The 22881-nt window shown below is 45.9% G+C and overlaps 2 protein-coding genes across 15 annotated transcripts in view; one reads left to right on the top strand and one right to left on the bottom strand.

Annotated features, from left to right (window-relative positions):
- The window catches only part of KLHL36 (kelch like family member 36), a 97931-nt gene that overhangs the window by 55146 nt on the left and 19904 nt on the right, over window positions 1-22881 (top strand). For 5 of the 14 annotated variants that reach the window (XM_055819058.1, XM_055819051.1, XM_055819054.1 and 2 more), the window contains 4 exons: window positions 4114-4259; window positions 4843-4934; window positions 19643-19876; window positions 20354-22002. The gene's annotated coding sequence lies outside the window, so the exon portion shown is untranslated. Of the gene's footprint in view, window positions 1-4113; window positions 4260-4842; window positions 4935-19642; window positions 19877-20353; window positions 22003-22881 lie in introns of those variants that run through there. The other 9 variants (XM_055819064.1, XM_055819052.1, XM_055819059.1 and 6 more) reach the window with 5 other exon arrangements.
- COTL1 (coactosin like F-actin binding protein 1) lies at window positions 940-22693 on the bottom strand. Its single transcript, XM_005232184.4, has 4 exons — window positions 22491-22693; window positions 22031-22113; window positions 11881-12038; window positions 940-2292 (listed from the first exon to the last, which is right to left on the bottom strand). The coding sequence occupies exons 1-4, from the start codon at window positions 22565-22567 to the stop codon at window positions 2182-2184; spliced, it is 429 nt and encodes a 142-aa protein (XP_005232241.1). The 5' UTR covers window positions 22568-22693; the 3' UTR covers window positions 940-2181.

Here is a 22881-nt window from a genome sequence, read left to right as displayed (position 1 = left end):
CACCTGGGGAAGTTACCTGGAGGAGACAATTATCTAGAAAAGATTTAGAAAGTCTTCAGAAAAATACTCTGTAGGAGGCATATGCTGACTGAGAATAGCAAAGCAACCAAAGAGGGGGTGATGCTTTTGCTTCCTCCATCCCTGGAGCCAGCTCACCAAAGGCAGCAGAAGTGCTCTGCTTTGTCTTTGAGATGTCTTCAAGTGGCTGAGAAAGCTGGTTTGCCTCTGTGCTGAGCTCTTGCTTGAGCAGTGCACCAAACCCCACACCACAGCAGGTGCAGATGAATTTCTTGCAACACTGCTGCCAGGCTTCTAGACCAGACTGAGATTGTTGTCTCAGTACCCCCACAAGCTGTCAAATAAAAGTTTGCTGTGGTCACTGAACCAGTAAGGCAAAGCCTCAGATCACTGCAAGCTCTCTGCAAAGCTCTTTCCTGTTAGTTAACGCCTGTCCCTGCTGTCAGTCCTGTAAGAAACTAACCATTTCCCTTCTTCCAGGGCAACTTCTAGTAAGTTCAGTCCAGAATTGTAACACCCCATGTAACCCTGTGAAGGAAGCTGCAAAACTTCACTCTGAAAGTGTCGCTCTTGCTCCCAGATCTGTTCCTGACCTCTCTACATTTATTTTACGTGGGTGTGAAATTCTCTTTGACCTAATTACAATTCCCACTTGGCATTTTGGTGCTGGAAATTTAGATGTAGAGCTGCTGAACAAAAAGTGTGTCATATGCACTGTGGTCACCTCTGCCTTTCAGAGCAGAAATGAGCAGACAAGGGCTGCAGGCACTGAGATCATTTTACATTTAAGCCAGTGTTTAAATCTCCTAATAGCCCCAAGATCACACGAGCTCAAAGCCTTACACCCAGGATTAACAGACCTCCTAAATATAGGCTTGTTGTGGCAGGGAACGTGAAAAAAAAAACAACAGAGCCACCGAGAACTGTTCTTGAAAAACATTTATTTCTGTAATGGGTTTATAGTGCTGACTCCCAAGCCCCAGTACAACACAGTTTCCCCCTACACATAATTCTGGGGACAGTTACCTTTGATGGAAAAAAAAAAAAAGCCATACAGGGAAGCCCCCCCAAACTAACTGTGCCCAGGTTATCTCTGGGCCTCTGCTGCTGAATGTTTCATCCCAGCTGGGACAGAGCTGCCCTGCTCTGTCCTCAGTCACAGCTGCAGGATGGTTCACTGCTTGAAGGCCCCACATAGCTGAAGATGTTGTGTTTAACTGCAAAAAAACCAGGGGGAACATGGGCAGAGAAGGCTGCTAGGATTCAGCGGCTGCTGTTTTTGCAGACATCATTTAAAAAGGAAATCTATGCATTTCGGTTTCACCTCCTGAGCCCCCAGCTTTAGGAAAGTCAAATACAAACCCAGAGACCAATGTACGCAAAATAGTAAACAAGTGTCCAAACATTTCTAAGCCCCTCAGTTTACTGTGTCATGATACCTCCAAAAAAACACAAAACCCCCACATTCGGATCACATTGGATCTTCTTTTTAAGAGGGAGGGATAGAGATGCAGCACACAGAATAGCAACTGTCAAGCAATGTTTAAGGCAAATTTATTCCCACTTATTAAGAGTCAAAGAATTTTTTTGTTTGTTTGCTTTGTTGTTTAAGCTGTTAGGTAACACCTCAGCTGGACATCTAAGCTTAGACAATTTAATCAAAGTTTCAGTGAAGTCAACTCAAGTTGATGTGAGCCTAGAACAGCAAAATATATTATTCGCAAGAATATCAGTCAGAGCAATTTTTTGAAAAATTAAAATAATCGATGTTTAGAACTCCCCCAGAACTTTCTACCCTCAGAGACCAGGTTGAGCCCAACTAAAACACACAGACATGCACGCATACGAAGGACACAATGGCAAGCGTCTACAAACACAATGCTGAATAGGACCAAAGCAGAGCCAAACCTAAATTGCACAGATGTGAGGACACAGACAGTTATGAGTAAAAAAATGAGGAAAAAAGAAAAACAGAACGCCAGAGAGGGATGTTTCATGAGATGGAATGGAAAATAAAAGTCCACTGTATGCAAAGAAAGGGAGTTCTTAGGTGCACACACAGAAAGCTGGGGATTTCAGTTGCCTCATCTCTCAGTTGTGTTAGTTTGCTGTGCCTTTCCCTCCCTTTGAGATCCAGGTGGTGGTGCCAGGAGGTTCATGCATTTACTCAGTCTGTGCATCATAATTAGCCCCCCCTGCTTTCTTCAGCTCGTTCTTGATGTAATCCTCATCCAGTTCTTTGTGGTCACTGATCACAAATTCTTTGGCAAAGTTCTGCAAGAGATAAAGAAAAAGCCTGTTAAAAAAGGGGGATATTCGTCCCAGTACCTGAGTAAAGATGGGTTATCTAGCTTCCATGGCTGTATGAACTGCATATCCTTATATACTATGGGAGGGGTGATAAACAGAAAGCTGTGGATAAGACAGAAGACTAGTCTTCTAGCAAAACCCAAGACTTAACCTGGAAAAATTTTTTGTTTACTTCTACAGTCACCAGCTGCAAGCCCCAATCCCACCCTATGCAACAACTCTACTAGCAGTAAATGCGCAAGCTAGTTTAGGTCAAGTTTCCTAAGTAGTATGCAAACTAAAAATCTCAAAATTGTTGACCTTCAAACTGCCACTGACCCTCAGCATGATTTGGGGCAAGTCACTAATCCTGTCTGTGCCTTTTTGAGGACGCCTTCTCCTAAAGAATGGAGAACAGTGCTACACCATAGCACATTACAGTATCACACCCCACCAGCTGACAGGAGGATGCTTCGATTAAAGACTGAGCAACACACAGATGGTACCAGGAACAAATAAGACAACTTTATTAGATTCACTGACTGCTCTCAACTATCCAATACGTATCATGGCCAAGCAGGCTGCTGGCGTTGTTAATGGACCCCACTATGCTCTGTGGTCTGATGATCCAAAGTGACCTTTACGAACATGCTTTATTAATACACTTGTGTACTGCAGGGCAGCTACCTAGCTGCTTGAATGCTCTTTCCAACTTATGGGAGCCGGGCAAGCCCTAGGCAGCATGCCGTGATGCAAGGTTGTGAACAGATAAAACCTTTTTCAGAACAGATTGCCATGAATGGGATCCCACGGAGTGCCATGGCAGTGTCACTACAGTCAGGGATTTGTTCCTTTGTGGAGACTGTTCCTGCTGCCTCACAGCAAGGGTGGCGTGCATGTGTGTGCACAGGCATTGCAGCAAACAGGCACATTTGCTTCTTGCTTTAGCATTTTCCTTCCCTTCCTAACCACAACTGAAAACACCACATGTGTCCTTCCCTTCCCCACATCCCACAGAGATTTTAGACAGCATGGAAGAGACGAGCATCCATTGCAGTCTGCAGGGCCAGGGACAAACTGACGACAAAAAACGTGAATTAAAATCCCAACAGCCCTGCTGCAATGTCTCAGGAAAACTGCAATGCCTGGCACTCCCTGGGCAGCGAGAGCCCTGAAAGGTGGCAGAGGCTGCCTGGGAGAACGGGGCGATGCTTTGAGAGAGAAGCAATCATCTTGTCCAGGTCTCCCCGACGCTGGAACAGCCCCAGCATAACCGTGGAGGGGGGCTTCTAATTGGTTTCAGACTCCAAGCCATGGGAGAGCTCTTTATTTGGCAGCGTCTCAAGGGTCTCAGTTTGGGATCACAGTCGGGTAAAGGAGGGGGTGGAGAAGGATTCAGCTTGAAAGAGCCTTAGCACCTCTTTCATGCTGTGGAAAAAATGGAAAGGAGAGTAAAACCACTCCCTCCCCTGTGCCAGCCTCCCAGGCTGCAGCTGATCCTGTTTCACAGTGTAGGAAATCCTCACTGCTGAAGAGTTACCTGGGGGGGGGGGGGGGGTGGAAACCCAAACTTTGAGCAGCTACGAGAAGCCTTGTCTGCTCTGCTTGAGTTTATCAGCAGCTAGACAAAGTCCTAAGAAGTAACGACTGCTTCACAGCACCATTTTGCTCCGCACTCCAATAGTTGGCTTTTCTGGTGTGAGGACAGACATTACAGGCACTCATCCATGTCTTAGCAGAGTTCAGGGAAAATGGGAAAGAAATGGTTTATTTAGAGAAAATAATCCTTTTTTTTTTTTTTTTTAGATAGGAAATTAAGTGCCAAACTGCCCAAAACATCAGATTTGGTCATGCTCACAAGCATCCTACTTCCAGACCTCCTGAGATCTCTGCAAAGCTCAGCTCTTGCTAAGACCAAACAAATGATTTTCAACTATTTGATGCTCACTGAGGTGAGATACCTACATGATTTTTTCAGTTTCTTTTCTATACGCTAACAGGTTTAACAAATTTTCCGCTATGCAGATTAGCCAGGACTACCCAACCTGACTGCTAGTCTTTGCCCTAACTTTAGTGAGAACGGAGGCAGGCCCATAAAATCATTTCTGAGAGGGATTCCGTGAGAAGTGTGTGTGTTTTATAAATGCAGGGAGGGTTTCCTTCAATGCCCGCTCTGCAGAATCCAGCTGATTCTCAAACTAAAACTGCAAGTGCACTCATGCATGAACAGAGGGAAAATTAAATTATATGTACCACAAAGTAACTATACTTACTCAAATGTCTTCCCAGCTAGACAGTTACCCGGATGATTCTTGGGTGATGATCTGTGGGCACCAGCCACTACTTCATGTCAATGCCACTGAGACACCTTGCAAGGTTCAACCAATCTCCCCGTAGCAATGGGTTATGTTCCGGGCCACCCTTAAATATCCTCTTAGCTGACTGGGCCACCTCCTGTGTCAGATTTGTACCCTCAGAGTGCAATCTGGGTCATTGCTATTAATAACTCTTTGCTTTGCTCCTTTCTGCTGTCAGGTGCTGTCAGGGGCTTCTTTGGTTCTTCACACTGGTTCTTACCCACCACAATGTCTCATCAAGCCTGGCCCCAAGAGGAGAAGATGCTTCTGGTGAGTTTGCTACCTGGAACTCCTGATTTCAATATAGTGCTTGACCCTTCTTCAGCCATAGCCTCCCTCATCACTGTCAATTCACTGTTTTAGCTCTCTGGGGTTGAGCTTTTGTTCAGGGTGCAAATCATAAGGTGAAGGGAGGCATATACATATTTTAGAGACGGTTGAAACTGCTTCCTGTGTCGCCAGGGCAGGACAACAGGAGGGACTCCGGCTCTCACCTCGGGACATTGGGCACCCATGATCAACAGCAGCACTTTTCAGCCGAGGGCCATCTTATCCAGAGTTCACTCTCTTTTTGTGTTCAATTCCCCATTGAAATGGCCAGAATGTGAAACGACTCCCGACTGATTTAATTGTGTCTCATGTTAGCTACACCAGGCAATGGTCCTTATTTGGCATGACTGTCATTTGCAATTATAAATAACCGACCATAGCAAACCAGCTCCTGCAAAGCACCAGGAAAAATCCTAGCTTCAAGCAGCTAACAGCAATGCCAACAGGCATCCGACTTCAGCCAGAGTTCTAGTCTGCCACCAGATTTTCTTTCTGCTCTTAAGAGACCGGGGTGGGGTAAGTGCCTGCTTTCTCTTCTCTCTCACATGCCAGTATCTAATGCCCTTCAAGAGGATTGCAGAAGTTACAGCCGCCTAAGGCACTGTGCATAACTCTGATGCTTAGACCTCTGCTTTGCTGACCTGCATCTTTATTTCACATCCTCCACTTCCTTTTCTCTTCTCCTCCCCCTATCCCCAAGCTTTTTACAACTGCACAAGCCCTGAGAGTGAATTCTAGTCATTGTATTCACTGCAGAGTCACCAGCAGCCCACAGATAACAAAAACAATGATGCCATTTATCTTTATCACTGTCACGACATGACACTGACCACAGTCTCTTTGCTTTTCCTCTCAAGTCATTGAACACAACATAAAAAGTAAGATTTACTCATGGTTCTTCGATACACCTATCCGGCATGTGCTTCACTTTGTGCCTGAGCAGCACAGGGTCACAATTTTGCAATCCAATCCCCTGTGTCAACCTCCATGTGACACTACAGAGAGAAAGGGCTCCAGCCATGCATGTCAGGTGGCAAAAAGTGAGCCTGCACCCCTCTTCCTGGGAAGCATGAAATCTGTGCAGCAAGCTCAGCCCAGCCTTTCTCTTCCAGTCAACTTTATGGGGGGGAAAAAAGGGTGGAGTAGATTTTCTTCCTATTCCAGGCCCTGAATGTTTAGCATATGGGGCCATAAAACTTCCCGAAGCTGGCCAAGGGAAAATCTGTCTGGTGTAGACACTGTACCAAAAAGGTCTGTAGAGACCCTTATAAATCCCAGCATGGGTGGGCCTGAAGCCAGAAGGAAAATCCTTGTATCATCTACAGGCACTTGGGTTCTTGGCAGCTGGGGACAGTGCCAGGTAGCTGTTGAGCAGCTTCTTGCTGTTTTTATTTACACTGGGGCTTGCAGCAGCCTCCACTGATGTTTGAAGTCCTCAGTTCCACTGTGCTTAATGTCACCCCTCCCACCTACTGGTCACCTCATTTTCAGTGCAGATGCAGTACAGAGGAGATGATATCTCCCCTGTTTCTGTTCCAGCATGGTATGAGTCCTTGACCTGGGGTCATGGAGAAAAAAGGACATGTCCTACAGCAGCGGCAGAGATATGTTCTAGCCTGGCTTCTCTGGGTACAAGGAGAACTATAAAGGGACAAGCGCCTATAACAATACAGCACTGCTGCCCTCCACTCTACTCTGGCTACAGCAAACCTGGTCCTGTGATCAGCTGTCAGAGTCCAAGCTATCAGCAAAACCCCTCTCTTCAAATTTAGTCCTTGCCAATTTTTACATGGACCAGTTCCAGCCACTGGGAGAAGCCAGCCCAAACCTCTGGCAAATGCATCTCTCAGCAATGGGAACTACGTTTCAGCTGATCTGCAAATTCTATCTGTGCTGCATCCCACTGGAAAAGTCACAGGGCTGTATGTCAGATGTGGGGTGATGAGAAGCTGCTTGTTCTGGCCTGAAGAAGTTCCTTAGAAAGTTACCACCTTCCCTAGACTAGGACTAGGAGTTCTTTAAATTCCTTATGTGTTTGGTATGGTCACTGCAATAAACCAGAATAGGAAAACCAGTCAAAACCCCCAGTTCTGTTTGCATTCCCAGCAGGATTTCACTCACCCTTCTGAGAAAGACTCTCAAAGCCACTGCGACATAGCCATTACTGTATGAGTCTAATTTTCTGACTGCCTCTAACAAAGCTATTAAACCATCTTCTGTTTAGGCCACCACTGCACTAGCAGGAGAAACCTAACCTAACCATGGAGTTATACATGTTGTATCTGTCCCAAGACCACAGACAGTAACTCCGTAAGGGGGTCCTCCCTTAGGAGGTACCAGCATCAGTGCAGTGAGGAACCCAGAGGAAAAGAGAAAAGTGAACAAAAAAAAAGATCTGGCCATCAGCTCCAAAGCAGGAACTAAGTAAATTCGTTGACATCACTAAAGCCAGGCAAATTCCTCACCAAAAAATAATAATGAATAAAATGCCGCAAATATTTGCTCACAGAAACAGAGCTGTTTTACCCTGCATATGATTTAGGCAAATAATAGAGCACATGACACTGTGGGGGCAGGAGTGCTGAAGAAAGCAAAGAAGAGTCAAAATTCATGGAAAATAAGATTGGGCAATCCCTTTGCTGAGACAGCCCTGCGGAGGAATTCAGTCCCGTCAGGAAAAAGACCTCCACGCTGCCTAAAGAAAGGTTAAAATCTCCTGATAGGAAATGCAGTCATGAAGGGCAATAAGTTCACAGAGAGGAAGCAACAGTCAGAGGGAAACCAAGTCCTGTTTTCAGTTTTTTGGCATTTACATCAAAACCGGACCATTTCAGCACCGGCTGCCACTCCCAGCCCCACAGCCGTTGTGCCTGAGCTTGCCCTTACTAGAGGAAAAGCACGGTAACATCATCCCTCTGCCCCTCCTCAAAATGAATGGGCCATTCACTGCAAGGCCTGACACTGTATTGAAAACCCACAGCTGCCAAGTTTCACCTTGCAGGAATTTTTATGGCTGAACTGAACCTCATGCTGGCAGCTGCTCCTAGCCATGACAAGCAGCTTACAAGAGCCTTGATTTCCGGGCCTCTGGAATAAAAGTGGTCAAAACAAGAGCCCTCAGAGCCCAGAGAGTCTCCTGGATGGATTTGTATGAAGGCTGAAGGAGCCACAGCTTGTGCATATAAAGGAGGTAAAAGGCAAAACCATCCTTAGTGCCAGGGAGGTAAAACACGAGCTCAAGACCAACTTTGGATGATCTCATTTTTAGCCAAGTAGAAAATACGCCCAGAGCCTTTCCCTTCAGCTGGTATCTACTGGCATCTGGGTACAACCTTGGCACAACAACCAGCGTCTCGCAGCGATCAAAGTGCAGCCGTGCCGGGGGGTCTGCTGCATGCATGGCTCACCGCAAGCATCTGCCAGTTCACCCACATGCACAAGGTAACACTCACTGCTGACAGCAAAATACAGCCTTGTACCTGAAGTCATCCTGCCTTACTGTCTCATAAAGTTCCCCAGCTGTTAAGTTTAGATCATTCTAGATCTAGGTTTAGGCTGTAGCCCAGAAATGAACTACCAAATGCCTTAAGCAACAGTCTGCAAAGCATGGGATGTTGTGTGCTACTACCCCCCACCCCTAGGTCTGTCCTTGGCCTGGGCAGAAGCTCAGTGGAGAAAAGACGGGATGCTGCATCACCTTACTCCATGTCTCCATTTACACAGGAAAGTCTCCACACATTAGTACTTAGCTATACCTTCAAGAAGATACAGATAACTACTTGTTCCCCATCCTGGCCCTACTTCTGACCTGTTCTCAGCTGAACTACTTGGATGAGGTCACAGGCTTGATCCAAGATTTCCAGCTGAAGTAAAGAGGAAAGGATGGAGAATAAACAGCCGTGAAAGAAAGCTACTGAATGTTCCTTAAATACAAAATGTGGTTTTCTACAATCCAAAATAAACACAATAAATGCAAACCCCGTTCTCCAACAACATGAAAGAGGTAATAAAGATAATCCCAAACAAGCCAGAAGATCTGATTCTCAGCTAGTACAGATCAGAACTATGGCGATATGCACCAGATGAGATCCCCTGTAATTTTACAGTTATTACAGTTAAAAGTCAATTGTTCTTTCTTCCTGAGAGATTTTCTGGCAACCACCTCCACTCACTATCAGCATTTCTTCCCAAACCACCTCCCTATAGATTTCACAGCACCTGCTCCCCCTTCCAAGGGAGGAATACAAAAATGAGGGCAACCCAGTTCCTCTCCTTGCTTCATAATATTTCATCCTTTTGTTCACAAGCCCATAATCTACTTTTCAACAGTTAATATCTCTTGTGTTTTCCGTATGGCAGGTTTCTAGGAGACCATGTAATGATCACCATGTGTGAGTACTCTTTATTCTACAGATGCAGCATGGTGGGTTTTGCTTGCTAGGCAGTATTCAAGCTGACTGTCTTTCACTTTGAGTGTCTCGGCGGAAGTACAATGTTCATTGGCATTTGTTCAGCTTTGAGCAGAGCTCAAACGTAGCTCATCAGTGCGTCTACAACACAGAAGAGAATATAAAGCAGGCCTTCCCTCACGCTGGAGCTTTGGTCTAAATAAAGAGCCACAGTTAGCTGTTGCAAATATTACAAGCTAGCGAAAGCCCTTCAAGTTTTACTGAGGGATGTCAGACTGAAGAGCTGCTGTTCTGGAATCCCAACCTATCACTTCTGTAGATCACAAAATAAAAGTTAACCGCTTTACATAAAGCCTCCTTGCGCCATACTTCCTTGGAAGGAGAGACATGTTGCACAGGGTAAGTGTGCCTATGAGCCATGCAATGCCACTAAAGCTGCAGAGACCCCAGCCGCACCAACAGCCGAGATTCCCTTCGGGGTTTGTGAAGAAAAAAAATCCCACTTTAGGGTACTGCTTATTCCAAATGATGAACCAACACTGAGTCAGATTTGTAGTTTTATCATTACAGCAACCAACCAACTGCATTTTTCTATGTATAACTCACATCTCCAATAATCTCTGTAAAAATCGGCAGCAGTGGGGTGACTGGGAACGTACTTGAAGGTCGAGAGAACCAGTAAGAGTGAAATAGCTGTAGGGTAAATTCCCTTCGCTAAATTTCAGTTTGACTTCCTTGTCAGTTTTTGTTTTGACAGATTATCTGCAAGTTTAAATGCATAAAAAGAAGAGTTCTGCTTTCATCCCACTCCACTCAGAGGGATTTAGTTGCACATGTAGAACTATTCAAAATAGTTGTCCAGATAATTTCTTATGGAAAGGAGATCTCCATTGGCATTATGTTCAGAAATCGGTGGGTTATAGACATGGTTGCTCAATAAAATTGCATTAAGCACAAGATGTATTGTTTTCATATTTTAGTATAGATTAATTGGAATACGAAATTCTGACCTGTTCAAATACAAAGTTGGCTTTTAAGTAACAGCCAAGAATGGTTAATATTCCACCAGATTATTAACTTATACAGACTACTAATCAAAGATGAAACAAGTAAAACTCTAAATTATATGTAACAGATCTGGGGGACAGATCTTAGAACAGCATTCAGGAATGCTATTCAACTCAACAGGAATAAATTGTCTAAACATATTTTTTAAAAAATCTTGGGCTTAGTGATTCTTATATGAGTCATTCATTAGTACTCTATAATTTAATCTTCAGCTACAATTACAGTTTCAGCTGCTTCACATGAACAGAAATTTGCTGTCTCTCAGGTGTAATTATGGAAGTTTCTTTTCAGAGTGGACCCCCTTGCATAGCTGTCATTTTGAAACATTTAGCACCAGTGCTTATATTCTGGAAGTATATGAATTTCTTATATTCTTCATGCTTTTTTTTCTAAATATAATCTTCTGTAACGTACAAACTACAAATGAATTGAGGGGGACTTCATTTTCATCCTTCATGTTGTCCTCTTGGGAGATTTCTTTACATAGGCAAGAACACAGTTACTGAGGGAGATGATTTCAGTGCTCAGCCTGTTCTCCAAGCGCATAAGACCATTTCTTTTCATTTCCAGGAGAGCTGGCCCTTGGTTTAGTTTAAAGAGCTAATCTTGCCATCTCCAGAGGAAACATGCTAACTCTTAGCATCCTCTCCATTACAGTCAGCTTTTCAGCAGCAGTTCTTTGCAGCCTTATGCAGTTTTCTTCTCTTGCTGCTGTTCCTTGTTCTCCCTCACTTGGCCTGAGCCTGGAGCCCAGCAGAGCAAGCCCAGCTCAGGTCCCCTCAGAGGCCCTGACAGAGTTAAACGATAAGCTCAGCTGGGGCAGACAAATTCAAGTGAAGCCCTTCCAAGGTACATACTAAGCACATTTCTCTTTTTCCCTGATACATCAGAGGTCTAACAAAAGACTATTCAAATCTAGTTAGCTATTAAGAGCTGTTAGTTAGTTGGTACTGATAGGGACTTCAGACTTTCGTTGATTAGGTCCAGGAATTCATTGTGCAGACACAAAAGGCCTCAAGAGAAGTTTAAACAAGGGTGTGGCTTTTTCTGTTTAATTTTACCTGGCTAAATTAATACTGCCTTGTTCTCTACCATTCAATATTATTTCCACATCAAGGAAGGCGATGTGAAACATCTTAATGGTGACAAGGAGGGGAGTGCATATATTCCCTCCTCGTGAAATAGTTGATAGCCTTAAGCTCAAAGGTGGTGCTTTACACCTGAGCACTCAAAGGGCAGATGTTAAGTCTTCCTAGTAAGAAAACAGGCAATAGGAAACTGTCTTCTTTTCAAAGGATTAACTGCTAAATTGGAGGGTGATCCAATCCTTCCCCCTCTCCCCTCCTGCTGGTGTTTGTAGAGCCAAAAGTGATGAGAACTGGCAGTTAGAAGCAGAAGGAAGAGGTTACCTGTACTACTTCTTTGACCAGAGTCTTGTCGGTGCCAGTTTTGGCTCTCTGCAGGCCACTGACATCCTCTCCAATCCAAGTGATGAGGGCAAACTTGACTCGCTTGCTCATGGCATCGCCGGTGGTGAATCGGACAAAGCCGAACAATCGAACATCATCTGGAAAGACAAAGCAAAAAGGATAAAATTATTAAAACCAGAAACATCCCAAATGCCTTGCCATTTTCTAGGGTGAGACTATTGCTCTCAACTTAAAGACCAAGCCAAGGCACTGCTCCTGTGTTACAATACCGTCATTGCTCAGGGTTAACAGGGCAATCCATACTGGGACGCTGCTTGTATGCCCTTGGCTTGCAAGGTTCACTTTGGCAGGGTTGGGTCTGCCTCTTCCTGGAGTGTGCCGAGTTCCTCGGAGAAAACTGGCTGTGCTGTCACCCCACACCACACAGCGTGCTGCTAATGTTTGGAAATGGCTAAAATGCAGTCAAGGGGCAGTTCCAGAGCACAGAGCTAACCCCAGTTACACATTCAGCCAGATCATTCATCTGCAGGTCACTGGTCAAGAAGGGAAGAAAGTGATTTCCCAGTGTCTCTTTCTTACAGGACAGCAGGATTAGGGTCACATTTTACAACATATACCCAGAAACTGGCCATCGTGCACATTTGATCCTCTCCCCTCCTTCCCTTCAGCAACATTTCTGGCTCACTTGTAGTACGACTTTACAAGGAGAGGAGAAGAAGGAGCAAAAGAAAAATCTGCAATTACTTCCCCAGATGTGCTTTTCTACTCCTTCTGAAGCCCTGTTAGACAAAGGCCTTGGATTTTAGAACTGTTCTGATCTTTGTTTCACAGCTGGCTTCTGCTATATCATGCCAGACTAGAGTTATTTAGTCTGGCCATATGTGTAAAATCCTTGTAAAATCCTTGTCTCGAAGACTTCGTTCCTTCATTGCAGAGTGACTCACCAACCGAGGCAGCTGGACGCCTTCATGATCACAGGCACTTAGAAAGCGTGTGATACCATCCACTCGTATCCCCAGCCACGGTGGCATGCACGATGCCGGAGCCTTCAACCAGGATTGTGCAGAAAAGCAGAGCAGATGGACAGTTGTGCAATCATGGAATATACCTAATCATAGCTACTTCATCTGTTAGAGGTCACCCCAGAGCTCTTAAATGAAATGAGATGACTCAAAATAGAAGAAGAAACTTGCTGTTTGAAAAGAATCATGTTAATCCTGGTTACGCTTGTTGTGACCAGTTCAACATGCTTTATAGTTATTTGCTGTCTTGACTACTGCCAGGTGAAAACGCAGGCTCCAGGTGTACTAACATTTGCCAACATCCCCATCAGTGGATCCGTTACAGCATGCTCCCTGAAGAGTCAGGACAGCCCCAGGAGCTCTGGGGATAGGGGAGAAGCAGCTGTAAATTGCTCATCCCCAGAAAATAATCTGCTAGAAATCAATGCAGAAAAAGTGGGATGTTCTCGGAAAGCTGACAGATCTCACAGCTTCTTTAACGCTTTGTTTTGCCATAGTGGGAGTAGAGACAACTTCCCCTTGGTAAAAGACGTTTTTAAGTCTCAAAAAATCCACCTATGCTCTCCCTGTTTTGTTCTCTATGTAGTTTTTTGCCACTGACAGAGTACTACTGGGGAAAACTGGAAAATACGTGTAGGGGTGTGTGTGAGCCAGTATGGTGTTTAAAACAAACTCACCTGAAGATTTCATGAAACAAAAAAAGCTCATATTCAAAGGAAAAATCCAGATGGATCTTTGGAAGGAGAGTGAGAGTCATGTGTATCAGCAGTGCAGGGAAACAAAACTTCTCTCTGAGATACCCTATTACTGGCAAGTACAAGAAATGCAAGGAGAGACTCCTGGTTCTGCCAGTAAATCCTCTTCCCAAGATTGATTAGAACCATAAATGAACCGACAGCCAGGAAATACCCAAGGTGAAGAGAGACAGTAAATCCCCTAACGTTACTATTAACAGTTCTATGAAAAAACCTCGCTTTCCCAGATCTGACAGTAAAGGAGGCCACACTCCACTAGGAACTGTCCTGTGGTTCCTGTGGGAACACGGTGCTAGAAGGCACTTTAATGTCACCAAGTCCTGGCCTCTACTACACCGTAACCATGTCACGGCCCTTACCATGGACCCGTCACTCTCCACCTTGAGCATGTAGGTTTTTCATCCCTGCCCTTTCTCCCAAAGGCATCCTGAAGACTGCTTTGGAACGTGCCCCTTTACTATTAAGATAATGCAAGAATATGACTGGGAAAAAGCATCATAGCAAGGAAGTCGAAGGAATTCACCTGCCAGCATGAACTTTAACTTGACATGAACCCACAGATCACTGGCAGCAGCAGGATTTGCTTCTCAGCAGAAGAGTTTGAGTGCTGCCCAGCGCTGCCTGAAAGCAGCTGGATCAGCAGCACTGTAGAGGGCCAAACCCAGCAATTCCATGTGGGCTTGTATCTATTAGATCACCTACTACTCAGTGACTGAGCAACTCTTACTTCATCATGCTAAGTCCCAATAAGTTTAATACGCAACTCAGGGGCTCTGAGTCACCATCTGGGCAGAATTTACCTGGGGCTGGTTTACTTGTGGGGGCTTGAAGGGTTACACCCAAGCTGCGTGCCTTCTCCTCCTGTCTCCCCACGGAGGTTGCATCCCCACAGTAGGCAGAACACGCTCTTCAGCCACCACGATTTTCAGTCCAGTGTATTTAATGTAATCTACCAGTATGTGATGCTTTAACTTGATGTGCCAGTTCTGTGAATTGCAGCAGCTGAGGAGCATTTCAGCAGCTACAGATAAAGCCAAGAGGGAATGTGAACTGGAGCCCTTAGCAATTAACATGTCTCTTTTCCTAAAGGGCAACAGGGACAGATGTAGAGGTTTTTAGCACCAGTTCAGCCTGGGTGTGAGTCCCTCCAACTGCAGGTCAAAATCCCTGAGCCAAAGTCGTTCAGTTTCACAATTAGCCTGAAGTATGTTCAGAGCGATAACGGGATCAAAATGCAAGTTCTTTTATGCTCCCAGATTTCCGCTTTCACAGTTAATCAGTTCTACCCTGCCAGATCACCTCGCTACGCTGGAAGTCATCAATGCCATCAGCGCCAACTCCCCTAGAAATCTCACAGCATTAATATACAAACACACCCCACTTTTCACACGAAACCACTTACAGTGGTTTTAGGAATTGAGGGGGGTGGGGGGGGTGGGGGGGAGGGTAATGGGGGAGTCTAACAAATCATAAAGAGTCAGCAGATTTCCTCTGAAAAAGGAAATCCTGCCTGGCTCTACACAACCACCTAGTCACTAAGCCATGAATTTCAGGGCAGAGAGAAGCAAATAATAGATCTGTGTAGAACAGAAATAGCAGCTTTATTTCAGAAGATCTCACGAACAGCAGAAATTAACATTAATTCCTACTAATATCACTACTCCTTTAACTACGGTTGTACAGCATGACAAAAGAGCTAGACAAACAATGAAAAGTACAATGAATGCCTTAATGAGCATCACTTATTATTTTTCTCCAAACACCCTACTTATCAGTAGGCAGGATTTTCCAAATATACTGATTAAGCTGCCCTTGGCTATGAAAGCTTGACGCCGAACCGCAGAGATTTCCTTGATGGTGTTGTCCTCTTTTTCATCCACTCAAACCCTTTGGTTCAGCTGTACTAAAAAATTCCCCATTAGATTAAAATGCACTGACTCATCAGTAAAAGATACTAGCTGCAGAAAAGAAATACACTGTCAAAAGCTTCACGGTTCTTAGTCTTACGGTTCCGAATGGCCAAGCCAGAGACATGCCAAGATGCTCCCAGCTTCACCTGCCTGCTGAATCAAGGTCACTACAGCAAGGCGTCGATGCAATGATCTGCTTTTGCGTTCTGTCCAGCAATGAACTACTGATTGTGCATGAAAGGCCTCCTGAAGAGTTACCTTGTTTGTTTCAATTGGATTAATTTTAGATTAATTTGTCAATTTTCCACCTCTTCAGTCACCCCTATAGCCACACGGCTAGACGTGCAGACAGAAGACTTTCCCTACCTCGTACTACCCTGTTTTTTCCCTCTTTAACCCTGTACTGGAGCTGCCTTGCACCATGCAGACATGTTCATTAAGTCATCTAAGACAAATACAAAATGTTTGACCCCAGGACCACAACCACAGGGCATGCCGCAGCTGGGGCACCAGACCTTCTCCATGTGACCCGGGGTGGGTGACATGAGTACAGGGTACTCGGGACACAGTGCAGGGGGGGGATGGCCCCATGCTGGCTTCTCCGCTTTCTCTGGTCCAGTGAAGCCAGCAGCAGCATTTCATCAGAATGAGTTACTGCTATCCCAGGGACAGTGGTCCTGTACCGCTCTCTCTCCTGACCCGGACATACACTGCAGGGCTGAGTAGGAGGAAACAGGGGATCCAGCTAATCTTTGTTCCCCTTCCCTGAAGGAAGGAGTGGTTGCGTTAGTCAGCCAAAAGTAATGGCCAAGCAGGCCCCAAGACAAAGGGCATGCAAAAGGTACAACCTTTGCCTGCTGTTATGCCTGGCACAGGACGGTAACATGCAGACCCACAGCCACGCTATTTTAATTAGGCATCACAAAACTAAACTGAACGCGGAGTTAGTATTTCAGTGCAGAACTCGACCTGGTGAGTTACTCCCACAAAAATTAATGAGAATATCCTCTAAAACGACCTCCTGTCATTGCAAGGGACAGCCTAATCCACAGCTCCAGCTGGCAGCCAGGAGACAGCTATCAAACACATGTCACTTCAGCTGACCCTCCCAGAGCAGCACTTTCACAGCCAGCAGGGAAGGCACAGGGGCAGGGAAACGCTGCAAAGGCAGGGTGAAATTCCCATAAGCCGCCCATGGCCCCAGGTCTTCCTTTAAATAGATACTAAGGGAAAACAGGCAAGACAACACTAAAGAGGAAAAAACAAAAGCAGTAGGAGACTGATTTACGAAGCCCATTTTAGCAACTTAAGATGTAGCCAAACACAGATAAGTACCTATCTCATTACGAGGCCTCATGCATTTTTACAAATCTTTCCTACAACCTAAGGTGCCAATGTAATCTCGGTGATCTCTCAACTCTTAGCTCCTACATTTTATATGCAGGCCAGGCTTTACAGGACAATTGTCATAAGCCCAGAAGAGCTTGCATTTGTCTTAGGAGCCAATTCCATTTCTATTTTCTTCCTAATATTTTATGTCAACCAGAAATTATTTTATAGGGTATTTATTTCAGACCAAAGATTTTCAGTTCTTCCTCATGCTGAATGCACAGTGTGGTTTTGGTTTGATCTTTTCAGACACATGAATAACTATCCCATTTCATGCTGTCATTGCAATTATTTATCTGGACTGGGGCTTTCCAAATGAAAGGCTCATTATTTCTTTTGTTAGAGATGCATTGAAAAACAACTGTTCACATATAGCATGGGGAGGAAACAGAGTCTTCCGACCTCTTGGTTACTTAATGGCAGAATACACGCGTTAAAAAAACCCTAAAGTAAACCACGGGTGGAGACAATGCAGTGCTCTGCTGCTTTGTAACACGGAAACTGAGGCAAGTTGTCTGGTGCAGTCAGGTATTACTGACACACACAAAAGTTTAAGCGGATGTTTTTGACAAGACTTTTCATTCAGTATCTCAGTCCTACGTCATTCTACTCTTCTCAGCAACAGCATCGCCAGCCCAGCTATGAGACTTTGAATTTAAAAAACAAAGAACAACCCAAGAGCCTTCATATCCTTCCGTACAATAACCTTCAACTCTTATCTGTGTTGCTAGCTTGAAATCCACCAGCTCAGCTGCTTTTTTTGACAGTGTACTGATGGCACGTACTGCTAAACACCAAATTAATGCTACATCTGGATCCATGCCATCTGTACAGGCAAGAGCTGTAACCGTGAAGCAAAATGGATCAAAAGCCTTGAATTAAGTCCCTATTTAATGCAGAGGTAATCTGCGCTGCTAAGTCCAACCAAAAGAGTCCTCAGCTAGAAGACACAGGGGGTGTCTACACTGTGTTTAATGACAGCTGGTGTCCTCAGCTTTGGTCTCCAGACTCTTTGGGTCAGACAAAGACCAATTTGGTCACGTACATTGGTCACGACACAGGACGGCAAGAGGAAGTGTCACCAGCTGCCACCTCCTAAATAAGGACTTTACTGTGTCTGTGGTTTAAACGAACCTCCTTGGCTTTACTTTGGGACGGGCTGGAGGAGTGGCGTTCATACATCTGGGGCTGGTCTTACTGCCTGAGACTAAAGCCAGAGTCTACCACCTCCCAGCCAAAGTGTCTGAGTCACCTTGTGGCCTGACACAGACCTTGACAGCAACAGCATGAAACTGATAAAGTGAAAGTCCAGGGTTCAGCCCGTGTTTCAGCATCATCCTGGGACCCTGAACAAAAGGGCGCTGAAGAAGCTTTTCTTACCATGTTTTCTTCTTTTAAGAGTGGCAATTGCTGCCAACAAACAGTGGGATGGGAAAAGGAGGATTGATTATGTAGTTCCTTAAACTTTTCTGCTAGTACATCAAGCTTAGGAAAAAGCTTAGGAAGAAAAAGCCTGCACCCCAGGCTATGTAACACATAGGTCTGACGTGCAATACGTATCGGACTGCAGAGCGGTGAGAGTAATGAAACCTGCACAAGGTAGACGGGCTGCAGCAGCAGTTCCTGGTTCAGGGCACGGGCCTCACTGCCCCAGGAGCTCAGCACCTCTCTGCTGTGTGTTCCTTCAGTGGCAGCTCACAGAGGGTTGCTCCAGAGCTGGTTTGCAGAGAGCCTGCTACTTCCATTAACAGAAGCAATTTCAGTTTCTTGCTTTTCCCTTTGTCCTCAGCCACTCTTGTTCCCTGAGGAGGTTTGTAGAATCAGTAATGGGTTGGGCCACAGTCTGCATTAAAAGGGTTACATATGGGGGAAGAAAAAGCAAAAATACGACCTTGCTACCAACAAACCCCCCCAGCCCTTCCCAACGTCTGTTGCTGCACAAGGCAGGATATCCACCACAGGCAAACATCTTCCAGACCGGTACAAAAGACCTTCTTGGTCTCGGAGCCACATGAATTAGCACACAGTGACACCGCCTGCTCTGTAATTCAATGCCCTGGAGGGAAGTGACATGTACCACATGCTGAAGGTGCTTTTAATAAGAATGGTTATTAAAGAGAGCGGGGGCGGGGGGGGGGGGGGGGGGGGGGGGGGGGGGGGGGGAGACACGGACGACAGAGATGTTTGCCACTCAGAACAGCACTGAAATAGATGGTGCAGAAACTGGAACAAAGCAAGCTCTGACGGAGGGGCTTGCTGACACTTTGCATGCTGAGGTTTTCAATTTCAGCTCCCGCTCTCACCTTCAACCACCAAATTATACTCAGCTTCTACCAGAAGCAGCTGCAGTACTTTGTTGCTTTCAGGGCAGTGTTTTTCACAAAACAGGAATTCAAAACAAGGAAGGAAGTTTATTCTGATGCCAGGTTTTTTAATCTTTGAATCACATTTTCCAAAGCTGTTCAAACTGATAGTAGCTCTTCTCCCCTCCATCAAAATGTAGAAGGAGATGGGGTGTGGACCAGGAGGGAAGAAATGCAGCAACAGGAAGGAATAATGTTTAGCAGCAATTCCCATCTCTTCCTACTCTTTTTTACTGACTTTGTTTAGTAAAAATATTCCCACCAGCTCTACTTCATAGTAACATTTGGTACCTTTCTTCCAGATGGGAAGGAAAGCTCTAACTTCACTGGATGCACAAGCCTTGATTTCTGACTAAGTCTAGTGGTCCAGGCGAAGGGCTGCTGCACAGATGGAGACATCAAAACTTGCATCCCTTCCTTCCCCAACTGCTGCACCGTAATTCAGGGGTGGAGGAAGATCCTTTCTAGCACTTCACCAAGCACCCGGTACCTGAATTTGCCTCGTTCTTTAAGCCTCCAACAACTGGGCTCCAAAGGTAAGTTTGAGGACAATCTCTTGCCCCTGGTCTGCCAAGGAGCATGCCACGGAAGAGGGAAAGAAGGAAGAGGGAAAGGGAGCAGTGGAGCAGCTCTAACGCTAACCATAGGACACAGTCTACCCCACAGATGCCCTTTATTTAACCCTTACTTTACCGTGCTTATGCCTAAAATACTCAAAATTTCCTTTTTGCTGTAAAAATGCTTTAGTACTGGGGGCAGAGGCCAGCTTGGCACTTTGTAGGTATAAAACAAGATTTCCTTAAACTTAGTCTGTTTTAATGCCCTGTTTATAAATAAGGGTTTGGCACGTGCAAGGGATGGCAAGAAAACAAAACTGGCCACATTCCAAAGTGCAATATGTGCCTCCATTAATTGTTATAAGCATCCTACCCAGCCCAGTCAGTGCCTGCTCTCTGCCAAATCCCCTCTGCCGGCTGCTTAGCCACTCAGTAAGAGTATTCTCTTTGCTACAGAAGGAAAGATAGAAACTGTTCTTGAGAGGGTGCCACTCCAAGCGAAACATTTTAAAAAACAGTTCAGACAAAATAAGACATGGACTCCTTAAATCAAGGAGAGAAAATAAATGGGGAAGGTTCCTCGGCAAGCCCCAGGTGTCTGGAGCCACTCTGTTATCTTGGCGACAAGAAGAGATAGAGAATGTGGCACGCAGATACTGAAGCCGTTGACTTCCTGAGAAAACTGCTAACCCTTCAGATAACGCTGGCATGAACTTCACAAGTGCTGAGCCCTGGGTATGCTGGGTACTTATGTTGCCCATTAAGAAGAGCTGAGCGGGAAGGAGCTCTTGCAGTACGGGATATCAGCTCTTCTGACATCAGCTACAGGACAATCCTTTTCAGTTTTGAGAATTTTCCTGCAAAGGTCTCAGGAACAGCTGGAAATGAGTAGCTGGGTTAATCCTGGTAAGACACCACTGCAAATGTCGTAGCAGAGCAGTCTACACCGTCTTGATTCAGTAGCTGCTTTCAAAGGACTAAAATGTATTTTTCTCCTGTGATATTCATTGACTGATCAGGCCAATCCTGACCTCATTTAAGTTACTGGAAGTTCTCTCCTTCAACTCGGTAAAATACAGCCAAGCCCTAGGACTTGACAGACGGATCTGGACAGGCACTGGCGATTCAACAAGCTGTGGGGCTCTGACTACAGTGCCTCCAGGACTCGCTCCACCTTGAGACAGGAGGGACTGCTCAACACGCAATTCCTTCACAGTACAGACGTGCAATTCTAAAAATACAGGTTAACCATAATACTTGATTGTAGAGTAACTAGGTGAATGAGGAAGACTTTGTTATAGCCCAGTATTAGTTACAACTGCCTCATATCTCATGTCACTTGGTGTCATGGTTAAACAGCAGCCAAGATAGGATGAAAAACTATTCAAGCCTCCCCCTAGAAGGTTTTTTTTTGAGAAAAATCAAAGCCCACTTCTGTAAAACACATCAAAAGTTAAGACGCGATGAAGTTAAATACCCCTCATATCTGCATTTTACCCAGGCTTTATTCCTCCTGTTAATGTTCTACAAGCGACAGTTCAACAATCAACTGCCACGTTTAAACCCCGAACCACAACTGTTGCGGTTGTGCAATGCCACATACACGATTGTTTTCAGCTCTGTATTGTTCGAGCCGGTCTTTGGCATAACCACTCTCTTCTCGGGTTTCATGTTCTTAAAAAATCCCAGCAAGCCTTCTAAGTGCAGTTACTTTTACCACTATGGCTATGATTTACAGAAGGTTTTTATTGCAAAATCATCTGTATGACTGCATCTTCTTAGCCACAAAAATTGACTCTTTTTTTGCTTTTAAACAGCAGCACTAAACAAGGAGACCATTGCTAATCAAGAGTTTTGTCTTGTTTCTATCTGAAAGGCAATGGAAAATTGTGCAGAGTGGGGAAAAAAAGCCCAAAGGACCTCAAGTCTAAGGGTGAGACAAAGGACTGGGTGGACTACGGACCTCAGTGCACTCTGCGGCAGCTGGAAACCCAACCATGCAGGACAGGGCAGGCAACGGGGAAGCAGCAGCACTAATTCCAGTTTACCCAAGTTTTCTCCCATCCTCTGCCCCCTCGCACCAGGGCAACAAGAAACACCAAAAGGTGCCAAAGCAATCAAGATGGAGCTTACCTGTGCACTTCCTTTTAAAGGTTTCATAGTCTACCCCTTGGTCTCCGGGAACGATTGTAGAGCCATTGTATTTAAAAGTCACCCTTGGGGAAGGGGAAAAGAGAAGGGGAATAATACACTTGTAAGTCACTCTTGGGGAACGGGAAAAGAGAAGGGGGAATACTAGACTTAAAAGTCACCCTTGGGGAAGGAGAAAAGAGAAGGGGAATAATACATTCAATAGTCACCCTCTGGGTTGGGGGAAAGGGAAGGGGAATCATATATGTAACAGTCAGCCTTTAGGAAGGGAAAAGAGGAGATGGGGAGGAATATGCTGTAAAAAACCCCCAAGCATCCTTTAGGAAGGCGGGGAGAGGAGAAGGGGAACAAGGGCTGTAAGTCACTCCGTCGGGAGCGGGTAGAGAAGCAGGGGGATCAGAGAGCTGCGGTGCCTGGCCGGGAGATGCCGGCGGCCACCTACCAGTTCACCTCGGTGGCATCGTCCCTGACGAGGTTGTACGCCTCCCTGCACGCCTCCTTGTCGATTTTGGTGGCCATGGGGGCGGCCGCGCCGGGGAGGGGGGGGGAGCGCGGAGCGGCGCGGAGCTGGGGGGGCCGCCGCCACCGCCGCCGCCACCGCCGCTGATGCTGCCGCACCGCACCGCGCAGCGCCGCGCAGCGCCCGGCCCGCCCCGCCCCGCCCCGCCCCGCCCCGCCGCTGCCAATGGCTCGGGGCTGCGCTGGGCCGGCCCCGCCCCGCCCCCGCCCCGCCCCGCCCCGCCCGCCCCGCCCGCCCCGCCGGCCCCCGCCCCGGGGGTGATGCAATAGCCGGGGCCGGGGGCGGGGGGCGCCTGGCGGCCGAGGCGACGCCG

Source organism: Falco peregrinus, chromosome 14, assembly GCF_023634155.1.
Source record: "Falco peregrinus isolate bFalPer1 chromosome 14, bFalPer1.pri, whole genome shotgun sequence".
NCBI classification, from domain to species: domain Eukaryota; kingdom Metazoa; phylum Chordata; class Aves; order Falconiformes; family Falconidae; genus Falco; species Falco peregrinus.
This window is presented reverse-complemented; position numbering and strand designations above follow the sequence as displayed.